Raw genomic sequence first — 19,189 nt, forward strand, 5'->3', positions numbered from 1 at the left:
GGAAATGGGAGGTTTCTGCAAGACAACAGCAATTTCCCAGGTTTGAGTCCTGCCTCAGGACATGTCTCATCACTCATTTCCTGTGAAGAGCAACAGGAAGCTCAAAGGCCTAAAGAAAATGCGCTTAGAGGAGTGGGTTTCAACCCTTTTCATATCGAGGTCCATTATTTCTTTGGCATTTGAGCCACGGACCAGGACTTTATGAGATTTAGCCTCTCAAACCCAAAATATTTTGTTTTCATTGGATAAGATTTTGTCCACAATTCCATGCTGTATCGTCTGTTGGTACCATTAGGAGAGATAACAGGCAAACATGGATCAAAGTAACAATTCTTCTACATTCTCTAATTGTGTAGACTTGTAAATTAAGTAATTTAGATGTTTAAGAACAATTTAACTCTTGAGAGCGTAACATTTAACAAAATGGACCCATACGGGTCCATTTGGTTTCATTTTACGCTCTCAAGAGTTAAAGATCTATAAGGGTCCATTTGGTTAGCAAATCTCCTTGGTGGTCATTGAGGGTTTTGAGGTCCCATACCTGAGGAAAGGCACTCTGCTCATCCAGAAGAGACAGGATGCCAATAGGTTTTGTGAGAAAGAGGTCCTAAAAAAAACACCGGAAAAGTCACATTATTAGGCCAGTGGAATCATTTTTAAAACAACAATGTTGATGAGATGCCGAGAGTACAGAGTATATAATGTCTCCCATTTCTGGACACAATCCGTCGGTCGGTTGGTCAGTCAGAATATAAACAAAATAACTTCTTACCAGAATAGGCTTGTTATTTTTGAACGAGATGGCCTCCCATTCGATCCCTTCCTCTTTGTACTCATTCTGCTCCATTAGGAAGATGTGCTGCGGATGACACAGATACTGGTTAGTGGTTCAGTAACACCAAATACCAGTACATAATATATATACTGTACAAGCTTACACCCAGAACTAGGTTAGGCTACACAGACAGCATTTAGAAACCGGATCTGTGTAGACTAAACGATTCTGTAAGTTTGGGCAGGACACTCAATTCTGTCACACAGAATATATAAAGCAGCGGCTCCCAAAGTGAGGTACGGGGACCCCCAGGGGTTCTTGAGAGTTCCAGGGGGTTCCCAGCTAAATGATAGTTAGGAACCAAATGGGTCTGTAACTCAGTGTACAAATTTGTACACTTGATTTTACAATAATAAATTGGGGGTCCCAGAGATAGAAATGCCATTAAATGGGGGTCTGTAGACTAATATGCATGTCAAACTGGGAGTCCTTGAAATTAAACGGTTTGAGAATCACTGCTAGAGCCGTCAAAATCTTCTCTTATGGAGAACCACTGATATAGAGTGTCTGCTTTGCAAGTCTCTCTGTATGACTATATGTTCATCTATAAAATGACAACAGGGTGCTCACTCTTTCAGAAGAACATGTTGTATTCATACATACATACTTACATGGTTAAAGAAGTACTGCAGCTGTTCATTGGCCAGGTTAATGCAGAGCTGCTCAAATCGATTCACTGCAAAGTTCTCAAAGCCAAAAATGTCAAGGATGCCTGGAGGAGTGCAGGAGGAGATGGAACAAGGGTGAAATCACACGCTTTAATTAGGTATAAGGAGGAGGGAATGTAAATCTTATACTTTATTGATTTGTATTTATTGATCCACTGTTGATGAAAATTTAACTCATTTCACACTCACCGATTTCATTGAGCTCGACGTCAATGTCAACATCGGGTGCCAGGAGTTCATTTACTTTACTGACAATCCAGCCAAACAACCGCCCATACGCCACCTTGGCAATGGAGTCTCTGGCATCTACATGGAAAAAAGCAAAAATTAAATCTGAAAAGACTGAAAATGTAATGATGGTATTTTAGGCCGACCAGCTGAAGAAATCATGGCATTTCTGAGACCATTAATATTCCTGGAAGATGCTTCTAAACTTCTATTGCTAGTTTGATCACTTCAAATACTAATTTGATCACTTCAAATAACTAATGACGGAAAATAGTCAATCTACAAGCTCACAGCGCGACGTGTTGTGAGCTTGTAGATCTGCTATTTTCAGTGCGCAGCATGCTTTTACAGAAGACACGCTGGCTCTTATGGAATCCAAATGACTTTAATGGATGAACTTTAATCCATGCATCTAAGATAACATAAGGGAATACTGAATCGATCCAATAAGAGTACATTGGGTCAACATTTTATAGGCCAACATTTAAAAACTGGCATGAGACAGAAAAATAATGAAACAAAACAAATAGAAAGTGGCATCCCGGTTGCTCATGCAGTTACACTGAACATCAAATAGACACAGGTCAGTTGTCGGCAGTATAAACATCCATCTCTCTACTCTCTCTCTCTCTCCTATTGATTAGATAAATGAACAGACCCTCTGCTTGCTGCTGGTTGTGAAGTCGTCGTATGGCCTCTCCTCTGGTGACGGACAGAGTACAGGTCAGACTCCGCAGCAACTCCTCTTCCTGGACGCCAAACTGACCCTGGAATCGCACACGCACGCCACACCATTTTTACTCCATATCCACTCATAACATTCATACACATTTGTAACCTTAACCCGAACAGTGTCAAACATGCATTTCTTTGACCTTATAAGACCCAACCAACCAACCAACCAACCAACCCCAATTCTATCCCTAAAGTTTGATTCTTCAAACAGCACTGTTTCTCTCCCTGAATCCACTCTGTTCACGTCCTCATCAGTGCAGAAAACTATTCCTTTTCAAATTTGCTTAATATCCTATTTTGGGTAGTGTGGGTATTCCACTTCCCATTGTATCATTCCGGTAGACTGGCTATATATTTTCAGTGAAGTATAAATCTGGCTTGACCCTTGAAGCTAAAATAACCCACTTCCGTAGTGTGGACCAGCAGATGTCCCCCTAGGGTGGTTTATCTCCAGTAGTGTGGACCAGCAGATGTCCCCCTAGGGTGGTTTATCTCCATTTTTCAGGGCCTCGTCATCATAAAACTAAAACAACATGCGTGGGCGTGTCCAAATGCACATTATTGGCTAAACCCACAGTCAAAAGAAATTGTGTCATTGTTTGGCCAAGCTAAATCTCTGAAGCAACATGCGATAGCCAGCTAGGTTCAGCATGAGAAACCTAAAATACAAGGCTGTCATTTATGTCCAAATATAGCCACTTTTGACCTTTAAAAAGGTCTTTCTTTCTTTCTCTGATAAAGGAGCGGCAAGCTACATGTACATGTGGCCTAGAGAAATAAGTCTTAACCATCCATTGTCATGAACAATGGGTTTGTGTTCTTATCAGGGTGGAACAGATGTTGAGACAACCAGCCTCGCTCCCATTACATTCTTATAGGCACTCGATTGCATAGATGGAGGGGATAGAAGTCGGCGCTGGCGCTAATGGTCGGATAATTTGCACCAACATGGCAACAAAAGCATGCCAACCCATGTGTACCGCTACCTCTACCGAGTGTGTTAAAGCCATATATTATTAAAGCCATATATTGTCATTATGGGGCAAGTGAACATTTATTTTAAAAAGGGTTGGAATGCAACTGCTCCAGTCTGGTCAATTTTGCTGCACAAAGACCTGTTCTTGGGCCTGATCTGACAAGCCTCGCTCTGTTCTGCCAAGATGGCAAGTACGGCTTTGACTTGTATTGGTATGAAGTTATGTTTGATAGAGAATACTTTGCAGTAAACGTAAAGAGAATTTACTATGATACACAGACAGCATTTGGAAAGCGTATCTGTGTAGCCTATCTTTGCTGTGGGGTAGAAACTTCTCATCTCCATATTCTGACTTGTTGTTTCATAAATTAATGCCCTAATTGATCACACTACATCGTCACAAAAAAGCATCAAAAGTAGCGGATCTATAAAGCTCAACAGAGACGCTATATTAAACCTTATATACATTGTTGACCGAGCAGCCCTATGTGTTGGTTCACCTATGTATGTGTTAATGAGCACCATTATGACTATTAGTACCAGTGGGGGGGGGGGGGGGGAGGGAGGGAGGGAGAGAGAGAGAGAGAGAGAGAGAGAGAGAGCTCGATCGATCATCTCTAAGCCGGGTTCATGGGGGTTGGTGTCCACAGCAAGGAAGGTTTTGCTCACATGTGAGTGTATGATAATTCCTTTCATTGATTGAACAGTGAACAACAGGTAGTGTCATATTACTACCTGCATGGACGGAGACCTTGAATGTGTCTCGCTCCAAGCTTTCCTACACGGTCAAATCCATTTGAACTCTTTGACGGTGGGAGTGGATTACCCACACGTCGTATGGGAGGGGAGGGGAGGGGAGGGGGGGGGGGGGGATTTGGAGAGGAACTATTTTCTGCACAGGGAGGTGAGTCAGGAAGTGGAAAGGTAGCTTTGCATTATAGTTCAACATCCCGTTAGTCCCACCATTACTAACACTATCCTAACCCTAACCTCACAGGAAGCCACGCGTGATTTGTAACCCGCAGCACGGGGGATTTGTAACCCGCAGCACAAGTGATTTGTAACCCGCAGCACGGGGGATTTGTAACCCGCAGCACAAGTGATTTGTAACCCGCAGCACGGGGGATTTGTAACCCGCAGCACGGGGGATTTGTAACCCGCAGCACGGGGGATTTGTAACCCGCAGCACGGGGGATTTGTAACCCGCAGCACAAGTGATTTGTAACCCGCAGCACAAGTGATTTGTAACCCGCAGCACGGGGGATTTGTAACCTGCAACACGGGTCAGACTAACGGGAGGTCTGACTTAAGGGCAGTGGAAAAAGAGTGGAAAAAGAAACAATGCTGCAGAACTCCTGCGGTTTCACAAGCCAAAATCTCAATTTGAAGTTGCTGACGTCTGCTATTATGCTCTAGTACACATACTACACACACACACACACACACACACACACACACACGCACGTGCGCACCCACACAGTTTGATGCACAAAGAGCTGACAGCTACTAGGCCAGCACTCCCAACGATTCATTCTGCTTCATCTACGCCAGACACCAACAAGCCAGAGCATGTTGGTAGTTATTTTAAGATGGCTCATGGCCCAAACATAACAATACCGTATACTAGGCTATCTTTTCTATTCATTTTTAAACTTTTGACGGATAATAAAGCTTTACCATATCAAATAAAATACTTGCCACTTTTGTTTAATAGCTTTGTGGTGAAAGACTATAAATATGAGAGATTATATCAGAGAAATAAAGAAATGACATGAGTCAGATTCAAACCCCGAACATTGTGAGTGTTAGTAGTGTAGCCAAGTACCACCATAATAACTGATGTTAAAATACAGGAGCAAATACCTGCCCTTTTTGTTCCATTCCTAAGCCAATAATGCGAGAAATGACAGTTACCGTGTGGGGGTCCCTCTACTGTACCTTCTACTGTACTGTCACTGTACTGTACCGGCACACCCAAAATCACCATTATATACAGTTAATATGTGCGTTTGTGTGTGTGTGTGTGTGTGTGTGTGTTAGGTTGCGCACAGGTGGTGAAAAACAATCATGTTGTTTTCGTGCTCAGACGCACCCACCCACCCACAAACATAGCTCCGTAAGGGAGTGGTTGCACCACTCAAAAAATGGGGTCCATTTGTGTAAAGATGAAGTAATAGAAAGGATTCACGATGCAGTGTCCAGCCAGCATACTGTAAATGAGTCTAATCAGAACACAGCCAGTCTACAGTACAGTATGTGTTCTACTCTATCTGTCTAACAGGACAATAACAACAAAACAAATGTTATTCCTAGATTACTCCCAACGGGTGGACGAGGAAATCATAACTCTCAACAATTTCCTGCTTCCTTCCCGGACTATGTCTACATCAGCTACAGCTGCAGTGTTGCTAAATATGGACAACGCCTGTACAGTTCAGTATGCAGCTTTCCCACTGGGGAAGGGGGAGGGGGGTGTATGGTCTATGTAAGTTTGGCACCGATTGGTCAAGCGGTTTGTGAGAATTCTCTGCACGGTAATACACACACACACACACACAAACAAAGACGGACCCATTGTCATAGATAGATTAGCTAGCCTCTTGCAGAGCCACGGCGTAATTAAAATGGCAGGACAGGTTTATACGGTAGTAAAAGAAACTCACAGCAGTAGCCTTTACCCAGCCCTTGGACTTGTCCGAAACCTTGAGAGTGTCGGTCTCCGTGGTTTCGAACGTGATGTTGCCAAGAGACAAGATGCCTGCCAGAATGGTCAGCGTGTCCACCTTCTCCTGCAGTGGTGGGAAAAGAAGACGGTGTCAGTAAGACGGTGTTACGTCACTAGTGTGTATATTAGAAAGCCAAATTCTCTTAAACTCTTAAACTCCTTCTGAACACATACCTGTTCCTCAAAGCCCACCATATCCATGGCATTACACACAGCATTGTACTTCTCACTCCACTTGTTTGTGGTGCTCTCATCTGTCTGATAGTGTTCACTGAGATACCTAAGAGACAGGCAGATTCACACATCATCGTAATTATTCATAATATGTACGTATACATTAAGATTTATTATTTTATTGCCTGGGCCTCCAAAGGGTTTCTCAGATTTTTGCAGAGCTTTGGGCACTGAATGATCATCATACTGTATCTCACCTGTACTGTGTAGCGTCCAGGAGGCCGTACATCTCCTTGTCGTCCAGTGAGGTGCCTGCCAGCATGCAGTGGAATATGTGGAAGTTCTTCTCGCCCTCGTCCTGGTGCACGACTCGAGACTTTTCCAGAAGGTACTCGTTGATTTTGGCTCCTTTTACTGTTGGGTATAGAGATCAGGACGAGCAGTGTGATGTTAGCAGAACAAACCAAACTGGTGGGGAAAATAAATAAGGATTTACGGTATTTTAAAATTGGCAAGGACAACCCTGGTCTTTAAAGTCTAAACTGCCTTCCCCTGGCCAGCCAAGAGGAACTGGTTGGAATAACGTGTTCCTTCCACCAGCTACGTCCAACCAGGGAAACTCCCCATGTCAGGTGAAAACAAGCGGCTTGGATGCTCATGCATTGAAGGAAGCATGAGGTGAGTCCGTTGCTCTCCCCAGGTTGGTAGAGGGAGTGTAGAGCCCAGGATTACATTAGATAATTGACACTGGGTGAAAAATTGAGAAATTGATAACTACTGTAAATTGTGGGATAAAAAATATAACAAACGACAAACGTATCAACGTATTAACACTTTTTAGGGACCCTTCATCAATATCTGTGACTATTCTGACGGACCTAAATGTTGATTTAGGCATTGATTGTTGCTGACTTAAATAAATCGTTATTTATTTGCCAGAAGAGTGAGTGAGTGTCTTGGGTTTCATGACTGTCTGCTACTCCATGTGTACAAAGACAAGTGTCTATGTCTATACAAACTGCATGAGGAGTGCGGATTTAAATTCTCCTAGTGGTGCAGACAGTCCACTAGGAGAATTGAAATCAAACAAACACTCTTCATGCAGTTTGTATTCATGCTCCACCCAAGAGTGTCTGTTACGCAAGCCACTGGTTCAACACAACGGTTCCTTCTCTTGTTGTAAACAACTGTGTCCTATACTATTCGTTGATCGGTATTCATTCCGTATTCCCCATCTGCTGACTTAACCTATTTTGGACTGACACCAGATTCTACAAATGTTTTATAAATCATGACAGTTTTCTGAAAAATCTATGTTTCAAAAATGGCAGATGGAGCTTGTAGATATTCTATTTTTCAATAGCTAAAGTATAACATAATGCTTAAAACACAAAGGTTCCTGTCTGGAATGGGTTGACAACTTTCAAGCCAGTTTGCCCTTTTCTCTACTAATCGCAGGACAACACACAACACCACATGCATAGGTCTTACGTTGTTCAACAAGTCTCACCACTACTACCTACGTCTACTTAATAACACTTGGCAGCATCGGAACCAGCTCTGCAAGGTTCTGTTACAGCTATATCCCCAGGCTGTCAAGACTGCTAAACGCCTGGCTGCCTCCCATCACATGCTGCGAGTGAGCACCCCACCTCTACCCCACACACACACACACTGCCCCTCCCCTCCCCTCCCATGCCATGACCTCATTGCCTTTATGACTGCTCTGTTTCGGACACTATACCAGAACATTATAATTACCATGAGGTCATGTGTTAGGCATGATGAGGTCATGCATGAGGCACGAGGTCATGATTGTAAACGGTAAATGGAGTAGCGCCTTTCTCTAAACTGCTTTACAATGTACTTTGCATTCAGCCATTTCATTAACAATATGCCAAAAAGATAATGAGACGGTGAGATAATCAAATCAGTTTTTAATATCTCTACTTCCGTTTATTTTCTCTGTTCAAAATGTCTACATAAGGGTGGTGGACACACTGCATGTTAATTAAATGCCACAGGCACCCTGTTTTTGTTTTGTAATTTCCTGTGTGGTATTATGCTTTTTTGGTGTTTGGCGAGTCAGAAAGGGCTTTTTGTTCAGCTGTATGCTCATGAATGACAGTAATCTTGAAGCTAATTAACCCTAAAGCCAATCCTAAAATAGTCCCTTCAGAAGTGAATTAAGCTTTACAAGATTTACCTAATCTTTCTGTCATTTTAACCATATCAACTCTTGCGTCCCAATTCTGGGCAAAGATGAAAAAAATGTACAAACATTTCCAAAAACGTTTAATTTAGTGTTTTTTTCCCCCCATAGTGGTCCAGGCGCATGCCACATATAGGCTTTGGCCTGACATCTTCTTGCGTGTTCGAGTCCCGTTCATGACGTCCTTTGCTGCATGTCTCCCCCCTTCTCTCTCTCCCTCTTTTAATTATATCAGGCAGAAAAGCCTGATATAATTATAAAAAGGACATGCACAAAACCTCACCTGAAGAGTTATGGAAGCGTAGTTGCATGTACTTCCCAAAGCGGCTGCTGTTATCATTCATGACTGTCTGGGCATTTCCAAAGGCTTCTAGAAGGGGATTGACCTGAGAATGACAAATATAAAACATGTGTAAACTAAAGATTGAAGAGAAATGGACTTTGAGGCTATTATTATAACATTTGAGTGACTTTTGAGTCATCATGACGTCACCTCACAAGATAATGTAACAATTAAAATCAGTCACACATATTTTGCAAGACTCTCCTTGAATCATCTACTGTAGATACTATGAGCCAGTATTTCCCAAACAAAGGCTCATGACCCATTTTCAGTGGAGGTGGAGGACCAGTTTTTTATGGGCTGCGAGTAAACATCCCGCTTTTAAACGCTAAAATAGCGATGATAGCCGAAAAAGAGATACATCTACATAAGTATGGCATGCTGTAACGACAGTGATATGGGCGTATCTCACACTAAGGACTGCAGCGAGGGCATAGTCCAGAGAGTGCAAACAAAACAAAAAGAATGGGTACAAAATGAATCGGCCTGCCCTGCAGGAGTCTGTTGGATTGGATCGTAGCCTACCTGCAAGATCTGTTGTTCAAGCTGAGTGTTGGCACTCGACAGCTCCATGATCTGCCTCAGTAACAGCTTGGTGCTCTCCGTCTTCCCTGCACCGCTCTCACCACTGCAAGAAAGAACAAGCTTTATTAGAATAGATTCAAACTTTTTTTTTCAGAGAAAACCGGATCGCTAAGGGCCGGGGTAGCTGTGGCTCAGGGCTAAAGTGGCCGGATGGGAACCACAAGGTTGCCAGCTCAAACTCTGTCTCCCCCAGAGTTGGTGTCGAAGTGTCCTTGAGCAAAACTCTGAAAACCCCTAATTGCTCCTGATGTGCAGGTTGGTGAATGTGTGTGAATGGGTGAGTGCACAATCTATGTAAAGCGCCTTGGATAAAGGCACTATATGAAGGCACCATTTACCATTTACTAAAGCGACACTATAAACGATCAAGCAACAATAATGAAAAGTTTGGTCATGTACAAAAATATATACAAACATTCTTGCTTCCTTTAGTATTATGTCTCTCCATGGATTGAGCCCCTACGATAGTTAATCTAATCGCCAAATTGGCCCTGCAGTTTGCACCAGCCTCTTAGCATTACGTTATGCTTTAGCTATTGAAAAATAGCAGATCTACAAGCTCATAGCGCGCCACCGAGTGGCGCGCTATGAGCTTGTAGGTCTGCTATTTTTGAGAAATCACTGACGTATAGAAACATAGCTTTTTCAGAAAACTGTCAGGATGTAGAAGACATTTTTAGATCTGATCTGAGATCACATGCTGCATGGGACATAGGCTTGGAGCCACAACAAACCACAATTTAAACATAGGCTGTGGAAGGGGCCACAGGGGGATCTGATCTGAGATCACATGCTGCATGGAGGGCTGCCGTACTTTATACCTCATACTTTAAATGCTTAGTATGAGGTATAAAGTACAGCAGCCATGTGTTCATAAAACACTGCTTCATCTCAACCATTACTCAATGGCTCTGACCCTGCGGTGGATATTTTGACATTCCGTTTTTATTTTATTTTTAATGTTGCCAATACTGTTGGAGCAGGCATGAACTAAACAGGTTCATCTCGATGTTCTGGGCATCTTTGTAATGTTAGTGTTAGAAAAAAGAGTAACGTTTGAGGCAGTAACCAGTAACGTTTGAGGCAGTTTTGAGGCAGACGTTCACTGTAGTAGAAGAGGTGCGCCTGGTGAGGGTTTAAACCCCGCAGCTATGTCGAGTCCGCCTATAAATACGTAAGCTGAGACCCGTTTCTGAATTTGTCTATAGGCTTTGGAGCCACAACAAACCACCATTTAAAATCAGATTTTGTATAAGCTGGGGAGACATGAGTGCAACTTGTGTTAGATCCATCATGTACACCATTTGCAAGCCTTATTTGCCCATGCAAACCATCTCTGGTGGTGTAGTGCTGTGCAGGATTACCAACTGCTTATCAATTTGGTAGAGAGGTTAATGCGGGCTTGGGAGATTTGGCTGCCAAATGTCTTTTTTCATTTTGAGTCCATTTGTAATATGGATGTTTGTAAACAATTTGAGCCAAGCCCCATTGTTATAAGGGCATCTCTCTCAAGCCCTATAGACTTTGTTGTATGAATTATCGTGAAAATATCCAATCTAGAAGCTCTGAAGTTGTCACATTATTGCGATTTGGGACACGTGAGCCTGTGAGATCTGTTTTCTTCTCCATTTGACATTTCTGTAAATGTATGCCTTGAAAGTAGTTAATGTACAGTATGTTATAATTTACATTAATTAAGCTCTGTATCAAGCCCATACCCCTGCCCACTTTGTCGTCAACCCTAAGCCATTCCAGCCTGTCAGAGTACAGCATCTTGCAATGGGTCTGGTCCACAAAATTCGATACACCACCAAGATACCCATGTACCTGTCTAAATACTTCCTTAAAGGTATATTCAGTGATTTCACTTAATTCAAATATCACTTATTTTTTTGTTTTGTTGTGATAATCCTCCTTACTATAGAGTGTGCTGACCATATAAGGAGTTCCTCCCTGTCCCCAGTTAACCCCTGGGGGTCAAAAAACCTTAGGTTTCGTTTTTGACTCTCTATCCTGATTGGACGAAAGGCTGGGTCCCACAGCCAAAAACGAAACCTAAGGTTTTTTGAGTGAAATCACTGAATATACCTTTAATGTCAACGAAGTCCACACCCACAACACCAGAGTGAGCTCAACAAACCAGATTTGGCACAAACAAGGGACTAAATTAATTTTGCTCCTATGCCACCAAAATGTGGAACGCCCTACCAACGGTCATTAAGACATGCTAATCCCTTGACTCCTTCAAAACTGCTCTCAAAAGGCACCTACGAACGGCTGCAATTCAAAACTAGCCCTCGTAAAATCTGATTTCCTTTTTTGGCTATATAGAAGACGTGTATATAGTGTGCTTGAAATGTACTGTAATTCTGCAAACTGTTAATAAATACTTGAATCAATCAATGCACACAATTTCATTTATCTATAATACAGTATGTGAGTATAATTTTACACAGCACATGCAAACAAAGTATATGTACAACAAAGATATACCATGCAATGTAAAACAATTGCACATATCCGAATTCATGTGTACATATAAAGTGCAAAGATTCCAGTTTCCCTTTGTGTGCGCAAATAGTCTTCTTACGCTCTAAATGGCACGTCACAATGTACGCAAGCGGGAGGCTCCCCTCACCCCCTTTTTGTCATTCTAAAAAAAGGGTTATTATGGGTCATCTTATATACATCCTTGTTGCCCCGGGTGACTATCGCCCTGGTTCAGTCCCTCACAATCCATAGCTGGCTGACCGGCTCATTCATTAGTGACTCGTAAACCAATGCGAGGGGGGCCCCATTCAGAGGCTGTCCAGGCTGTGAGGAGAGAGCCATGGGCTTGACTTGCAACAATACAATAGAAGTTCAAATGCTAAAAGCAGCAACCAGCCGCTGGTTCCTAAGGTAACCAGAATGGGAACGCTCTGCCTAAAAAAAACACACTCGCTCGCCCCCAGCGGTTCTTGTATTGTTGTTTTACTGAGGTTTAAGGTTAGGAATAAGTTGGGTTAGGCATAGTTTTACTTATGGAATAACTGAGAAACAAAAGTACTGCCGAAGCAGACATCCCGCAGGCCGCAGCACTCCAAGGTTCAAGGTCTTTATTAATGTCCCAGAAGGGTTTACAGCAAGAGTAGTGGTTTACAAACAATACAGGACAACAACAGACATAAGACACTATAGCATAAACAGAGGTCTGGGCGCATCAAGTGCAGGTATAGAATCAAGGTTAGGAAAATAAAATCCTTCTAGGTGCAATTAAGGCTCGAAGATAAAAGTTGAATTGAAGAAAATGCCAGCACTCTTTACATGTCCTTTTTTCATGATTCTATTTACCTCTGACGAGAGTGAACAACGTACACGTTTTGGCCTGGTTGGCCTTCCTCAGCCTGACTGACGAAGGTCAACAAGGCCGAAATGTAATAAGTGCTGGCATTTTCTTCATTTTAAATTAAGGTTTAGGCATAGTTTTATTGAGGTTACGTTACTGGTGACCTGGGGCGAGCGCGTTCTGGGGCAAGCATTCTTGTATCCGTATACTAAACCCTACACGACGCCTATCACCCAAAACTAAGGCTTTTACGTCCAACCCATTTATCTTTGTGCTTGCTCAATATCCTGCTGTCTCAGCCAGCAGAAGTCATTTGTCCACAGTTTATTGCTTTAAATATCGGTTGTGGCTACTTTGCTATTTGCATTTGGGGAAGCTGAGCACCTATGTTATATGCGTCCATACAATCTAAAGCAGAATACGCATACTCTAAAATATGAAATCTTGAATTAATATTTGAATAGTGTATGACTATTTCAAAGTTGAATAGTGTAGGACTAATATGACAATTAACCACTTAAGCCCTATCTACAGTATGTACTTCATCATAAATAGTGAACCTTCAACCTTGTAGTAGATACTGTAGAGCTTTTGAAAATGTCCATCTATAACACAATTGGTTGAAAGTGGTAAAAGTGGATCTAAACCGGTACACTGTAAGGTAAAGTGAGCAATACAGCTTCAGCTAAAAACACACATTATGGTGTGACATTACTGCCATGACTTTGTCAACTGGCATGACCACTCTAGGCACACTGTAACAGAGAGGCCATGTGTTACTTATTTTGCACAGCATATTTGGCACTTTAGTAACTTGCAGTGCACAGTGTATTTTGCACAGTCATGATTGTATTGTTTCCTGGTTAGCTGAGCTGGCCACTCAGCCAACAAGTTCCACCTGGGGAGACCAATAAACGTTTGGGGTGTGGTAAATCATGGTAGGCAGGCGCAATATAGGTTATAGGTGCAATATGTTTGAAAAGTGCAATAATGTGGAGTGTTATTGTTGAGGTTTGAATGAATGCCTAACAATTTCCTGTGATGTGTTTCAGTAAGGACTGGGCTGGACCACGTCAGGATAGCAGGGGGGGAGGGGGGTTAAGATACATGTGCTGTTAACTTGTGGTTGCTTATTTATGTTGTAGTGTGTAAGGAATTATTTATGATATAACTTGAGTAGTTCACAGAGACTGGTAATATTTGTATGGCTTAAGGTCACTTATTTATGTATTGAATGTTTATTTATGTATGCATTGTATGTTCAAACATCCCTGTAGAATGGTACAGTCCATATTCAATCAGCTCAGCTGAGTATAAAAGGCTGCCAGTGTACTGAGGTTTGGGGTGTATGTGTTGAATAACTGAATACGGTTACACCAGACAAAAGGCCAACTGACAACTGTTTCCAGCTGGTAAGAAGATCATTCTCACACACCTATATACCACACCCATCATTAACCTTATTAGCTGCCTGCAGGTATGTTGCCTACATCACGTCAGCCTCGCCCTTACATGATTCTCATCTTTTAGATGGCAGCAAAATTGGCCCAATACTCACATGTACAGCTATACCGTGTATACTATACAAAGCATATAACACACACACACACACACACACACACACACACACACACGCACGCGCTTGAAGACAGACCTACCTTATGACTATACACTGGTTCCTTGGTCCTGTAGCCAGTCTACCCAGCATGGACTGATAAGCTTTAGTGGCCACAGCAAATATATGGGGTGGTAAGTCGTTCTTTTCATGGCACTTATATCTTTCAGACACCTGTACATTCACAAAAGAAGAAGTCTGAGGTCAAAACGGTGACAGTCAAATCCGAAGTATGTGAGGCATATCAGTCAAATCCGTAAGTATGTGAAATATTGTTGTTGAACACAGAATGGATCTATTCAATGACATTGACATAGGTCAGGATATGCAAGATGGCATAGCCATATAGGGTATAGCAGAGGTCTCAGGTTCAATACCCAAGACTGGTGATTACAATTTGTGAGTCGCTAGCTAAATGCTATAAAGTATACATGAGCATTTTAGACTGTTTACATTTTAAGTCAAAAATATCTAAAATGCTTAAGTATGCTGGCCATCTTTATTTGAATAGAAGGAGAATTTGTGCTGTGGACTAGATTCAGGTAGTGACCTGTCATTTCATTTTGGGTAGATTTACATGCAATCTTCTACTAAATGGTCCATTTAATCCTGTCTCATCCTGTTCAAGTCAACACTCCCTGGTTGCAATTGACCCAAATTGAAGGTCTCTCACAACTCTGGGTCTATAGTCATAAAGAAAATTAACTGTTTTGGTGGTGGTGAATGGCAACATTTTTAGAGTGACTATGGATAGAATTCCAAGCATTCAAACCCTTTTTTTAAGGGTTGGAATAGCGGTGTGCCGTTACATTCTTCCAGGTAAAAAGTAAACGCAGGCATTAAGGTTATTTCAAACCCTGCGACAATCGCACTAAATCTTGATAATTTCCTTTAAATCCCTCAATGGACTGGCCTTGGATTGGCCACACTTCTACCTGGCCGAACTTATTGAACACCATAAACCGGTTGCAGCCTTGAGGTCAGCTCACACCTCTCATTATTGACCCCGCAAACTGCCCAACTCAAAACCAGGGGCGAATCTTTTGCTGTGGCTGCCCCTCTCTGGAATGGCCCTTCCTCTTCACATTAGATCCGCCCAGGCCATTCTTTTTTACTTGGCATTTAATCACAGCAAAGCTTAATGTTTAACCTTTGATCTGATCACCTCCTGCCTTCTTGTTGACTATTTTGATTGTACTGATATTTGATTGTATTATTATTGTATTTTTTTACCCATAGTCCGTACAGCACTTTGGTCGATGACAGTCGTTTTTAAACATGCTTTATAAATAAAGTTTGATTTGTTTAATTATTTTGATAATCATAACCTTACGATTTACAGAAACCATATTGTTTAGTTTGCATGTATTGTTTGCCTGTAAACCGTAAATAAACATTATTATTATTTAGCAGTAATTTGGCATTTTTGACAGGGCAGTGGTGAGAGGTCAAAAGTAAAAACGGCTGAACTCCACATTACTGTGTCCCTCTGGAGCGCTTACCTCTTTCTCATAGGTAGGTAGATATTTAAAGGGATTTATGGCCACCAAAATATCCCCAATGTAGGTCTGGAACAGACAAAAGAAGACAAAATTAGTGAGTCAGTTTACTAGGTGAAACTGTCTTGGTGAGTCAGTGACAAAATGTAATGTACACAGTGCCCTTGCTTGTATATAAACAAACCTCCATCCAGCAAGAAATATTTGCTGATAAACCGGTTTAACAGAACCAAAACAACAAGCTTTAAGAAACTTTTAACTGCTCTGTACAGTCACTGAACAATAATACAACTTTATTTGCATAGCAATTCTCAACACAGACATACAACTTGAATACAAGGAAACCACAATATGTTAAACTCAATAACGTAATATAAAAATTGACTGAAGACTGAAGATAACGCCTCAATTCTAGAAAGACAAATAAAAGTGACATTGCTTGCTGGATGTTCGAAGACAAACAGACAGTATGGTGTTCTCAGTGGCCTACATTGTTTTGTCTGAATCCAGGTAAAGGGCATTTTTGACACAAAACAAGTAGTAGGCCTATAAGTGTGTAGACAAAATAATGCCATAATACAATGGTGGGTAGTACTGTACTGTAGGCTACTCAGTACAGTAGCTTGTTTAGTCACTAGTCAGGTGTGACATTTTATGGAACTTAGTTGTCAGATAAATCATTTCAAAACCCACCGTTCTGTTGTTGACAGAGGGGGGAGAGAGGAGGGGTTGATAAATGACAGTTTGTTCCCAAGAATAGATTCATTATTGTCCACACACTCCACATCTTAGGAACCGGGTTTGAGGTTATATTGTGACTTTTAATGCCACTGAATCTAAAGCCTGTTATTTTTATCTAGCAAATAAATCTGTCTTAAAAAGAAATAGTTTCCAGAACTCTGGTCTGTGGAGATATTGGTCAGTCTGTCAGTGCATGCTTTCCAGACAGTTGTTTTTAGGAAAACCCGACCACGCGATGCTGACAAGACACAATGTCAGCGGAATATCTGATTATTATACGTGGAAATACAGTCAACTCAAGATAAACACATACGGTAGGGTAGACCATAATATGCTGCACACAAGACATCATGAGACGAAATGGTTGGTTGGTTTGAGCTAGGTTTCAGAACTTCTGACACAGACAGGCGGATGCATGGCCACGTCAGAATAAATCATATACAGTACTACTTACATATATGTGATCCTTCTTGAAACGCTGGCTTAACGACTCCAACAAACTGTTTTCATCCAAATCCGACAAAGTTGCCAAATCGTCATGGAGAAAAGCCTCCATTGCCGACAGTACTGTCTGTAGTCCCAATAAAACCAAAACGATAAACTAACAATCATACACACACATTCTCTCTCTGGACTTTTAAACAGCGTCCATGCATGGGTTTGTTGCTTTGTCGTTGGAAATAAAATAAACAGCAGTCAGCACTTCTCATTGAGAGTGCTGTCTGTGAACTTGCACTTATATTTTCCAGTTGAACCAACGCTGCTTTTTAGTTACTGTGTGTATCTGCCTTTCTGACTGTCCAATCTGTCTCTCTCTTGAGAACACAGAAGTTAGAAAGATCAGCCTCTCTTTTCTTTTCTCCACTGACTCCTCTCCTCCCCTTTCCTTTCTGCGCTGAATACATTAACCCATTCCTCACCATGAAAGGGGCACAGCTGTGACTGTGAGACTCCACCACCACACCACTAGGCTGACATCATGAACATTATAATCAGTGTTGAAGTTGAATGTTGTAACAATCTGACTGTAATCTATGTATGCAAAGTTCATATCTTTCCTTAATTTCCACCCCAGTGATTAGATTTTTATGTCATGTCAGTTGTATTTGTATTTGCATATTTCATACAATCAAGTCCACAGTATACTACTGAAGCTATATATACAAACTATTTACAGAGATCCACACTATACAGCATTTATTATAAACCACCACACCCATTCAACACACTCATAGGATACTATCATACCATCATACGTTTATGACCTCCCAGTACACCCCCACAACTCACTCACACAGGACACACACACACACACACACACACACACACACACACACACACACACTATAATGGCATTATACAGTAATGTCGACTCTGGCTTTTGTGTCCACTTCAGAGTAGTATTTCAATGGCTTGATTCAATATTTAGATTTGTTATCGCAATTTGATCAGACACACCCCTCTCCTAAGGCCATTCACCACCTAAAACTTCATAATAATAATCCCTTTAAGCAAGCATTTTAAAGATGACACAGTTGTAGCAGATCTCAGATCATCAGGAATATAGGTGTTAGAGCAGCACAGTGACTAAAATGGTGCACCTTCACGACATGTAGAATGTATTCTAGATGCAGTTAGACCAGTGTCTGATAAATGAGAGATTTGAGAGATTTAGAGATTGAAGACATCACACGCGTACTCCATTCCCTTCACTGGCTTCCCGTCTCCTTCAGGATAGAATACAAGGTCTGCCTCCTCACCCATCTGTGCATCCACAGCAACTCCCCCCCCCCCCCCTCCATACTTAAAGGGACTCATTGAACCCCCAGCCTCCACCAGCTCTGGTACATCAAACGCACTCAAAAGCACAAAGACAAAACTCCGCACCATGGGGGACCGGGCCTTCTGCTCAGCTGCTCCTCGGCTGTGGAACGCCCTCCCCGACCACCTGAGAGCACCACAGTCCGTGGATGCTTTTAAAAAGGGACTAGGGGTGTCACAATAACTACAATAATCATGACTCAAAAACTAACAATGGGTAGTTTTTATTCAGACATCAATATCTTTTGCATGCAGATGAACAAAGTTGGTTTAAAAAAACGCATCTTATTTCATTCTTCATTACATTATACAGTATGCAGCCTCATAGAAAACATTTTACAAATATTACATCACATGTAAGAAAATATATAGTTCACAGCTGGTTGCCCTAATATGGCAACCAGACCATAGTATATATATAACCAGTATATAACCAGACTATAGTAATTGTCATCGTTATGTTTTATTTTGAATGGCTATTGGGCTGGTGCGCAACGTTGTCATGGGCTACAGCAGCTGGGTGGGCTACTTTGAAGATGGAGAGGGCCACTATAGTTCCACGCTCACTCCAGAGGGCCACTATAGTTCCACGCTCACTCCAGAGGGCTACATTGCATAATATACTGTCGTATCAAAATAGCACATCTACAAGCTCAAAACGTGTCAGTGTGACACGTTTTGAGCTTGTAGATCTGCAGTTTTTG

The 19,189-nt window shown here is 41.8% G+C and overlaps 1 protein-coding gene across 1 annotated transcript in view; it reads right to left on the minus strand.

Moving 5' to 3' along the window:
• The window catches only part of LOC310875582 (myosin-IIIb), a 33,273-nt gene extending 15,805 nt beyond the window's left edge, over positions 1-17,468 (minus strand). The window contains exons 1-13 of the mRNA XM_083788874.1: positions 17,119-17,468; positions 15,927-15,992; positions 14,468-14,598; positions 9,422-9,524; positions 8,837-8,939; positions 6,599-6,755; positions 6,342-6,447; positions 6,106-6,231; positions 2,390-2,498; positions 1,693-1,809; positions 1,447-1,547; positions 773-859; positions 542-607 (exon numbers count right to left, since the gene is read on the minus strand). Coding sequence (XP_083645000.1) covers positions 542-607; positions 773-859; positions 1,447-1,547; positions 1,693-1,809; positions 2,390-2,498; positions 6,106-6,231; positions 6,342-6,447; positions 6,599-6,755; positions 8,837-8,939; positions 9,422-9,524; positions 14,468-14,598; positions 15,927-15,992; positions 17,119-17,220 — 1,374 coding nt within the window. The 5' untranslated portion in view covers positions 17,221-17,468. The remainder of the gene's footprint in view (positions 1-541; positions 608-772; positions 860-1,446; positions 1,548-1,692; positions 1,810-2,389; positions 2,499-6,105; positions 6,232-6,341; positions 6,448-6,598; positions 6,756-8,836; positions 8,940-9,421; positions 9,525-14,467; positions 14,599-15,926; positions 15,993-17,118) is intronic.
• Positions 17,469-19,189: the final 1,721 nt, after the last annotated feature.

The sequence above is a fragment of the Protomyctophum parallelum genome (assembly GCF_964188405.1).
Source record: "Protomyctophum parallelum genome assembly, chromosome: 18".
NCBI lineage: Eukaryota > Metazoa > Chordata > Actinopteri > Myctophiformes > Myctophidae > Protomyctophum > Protomyctophum parallelum.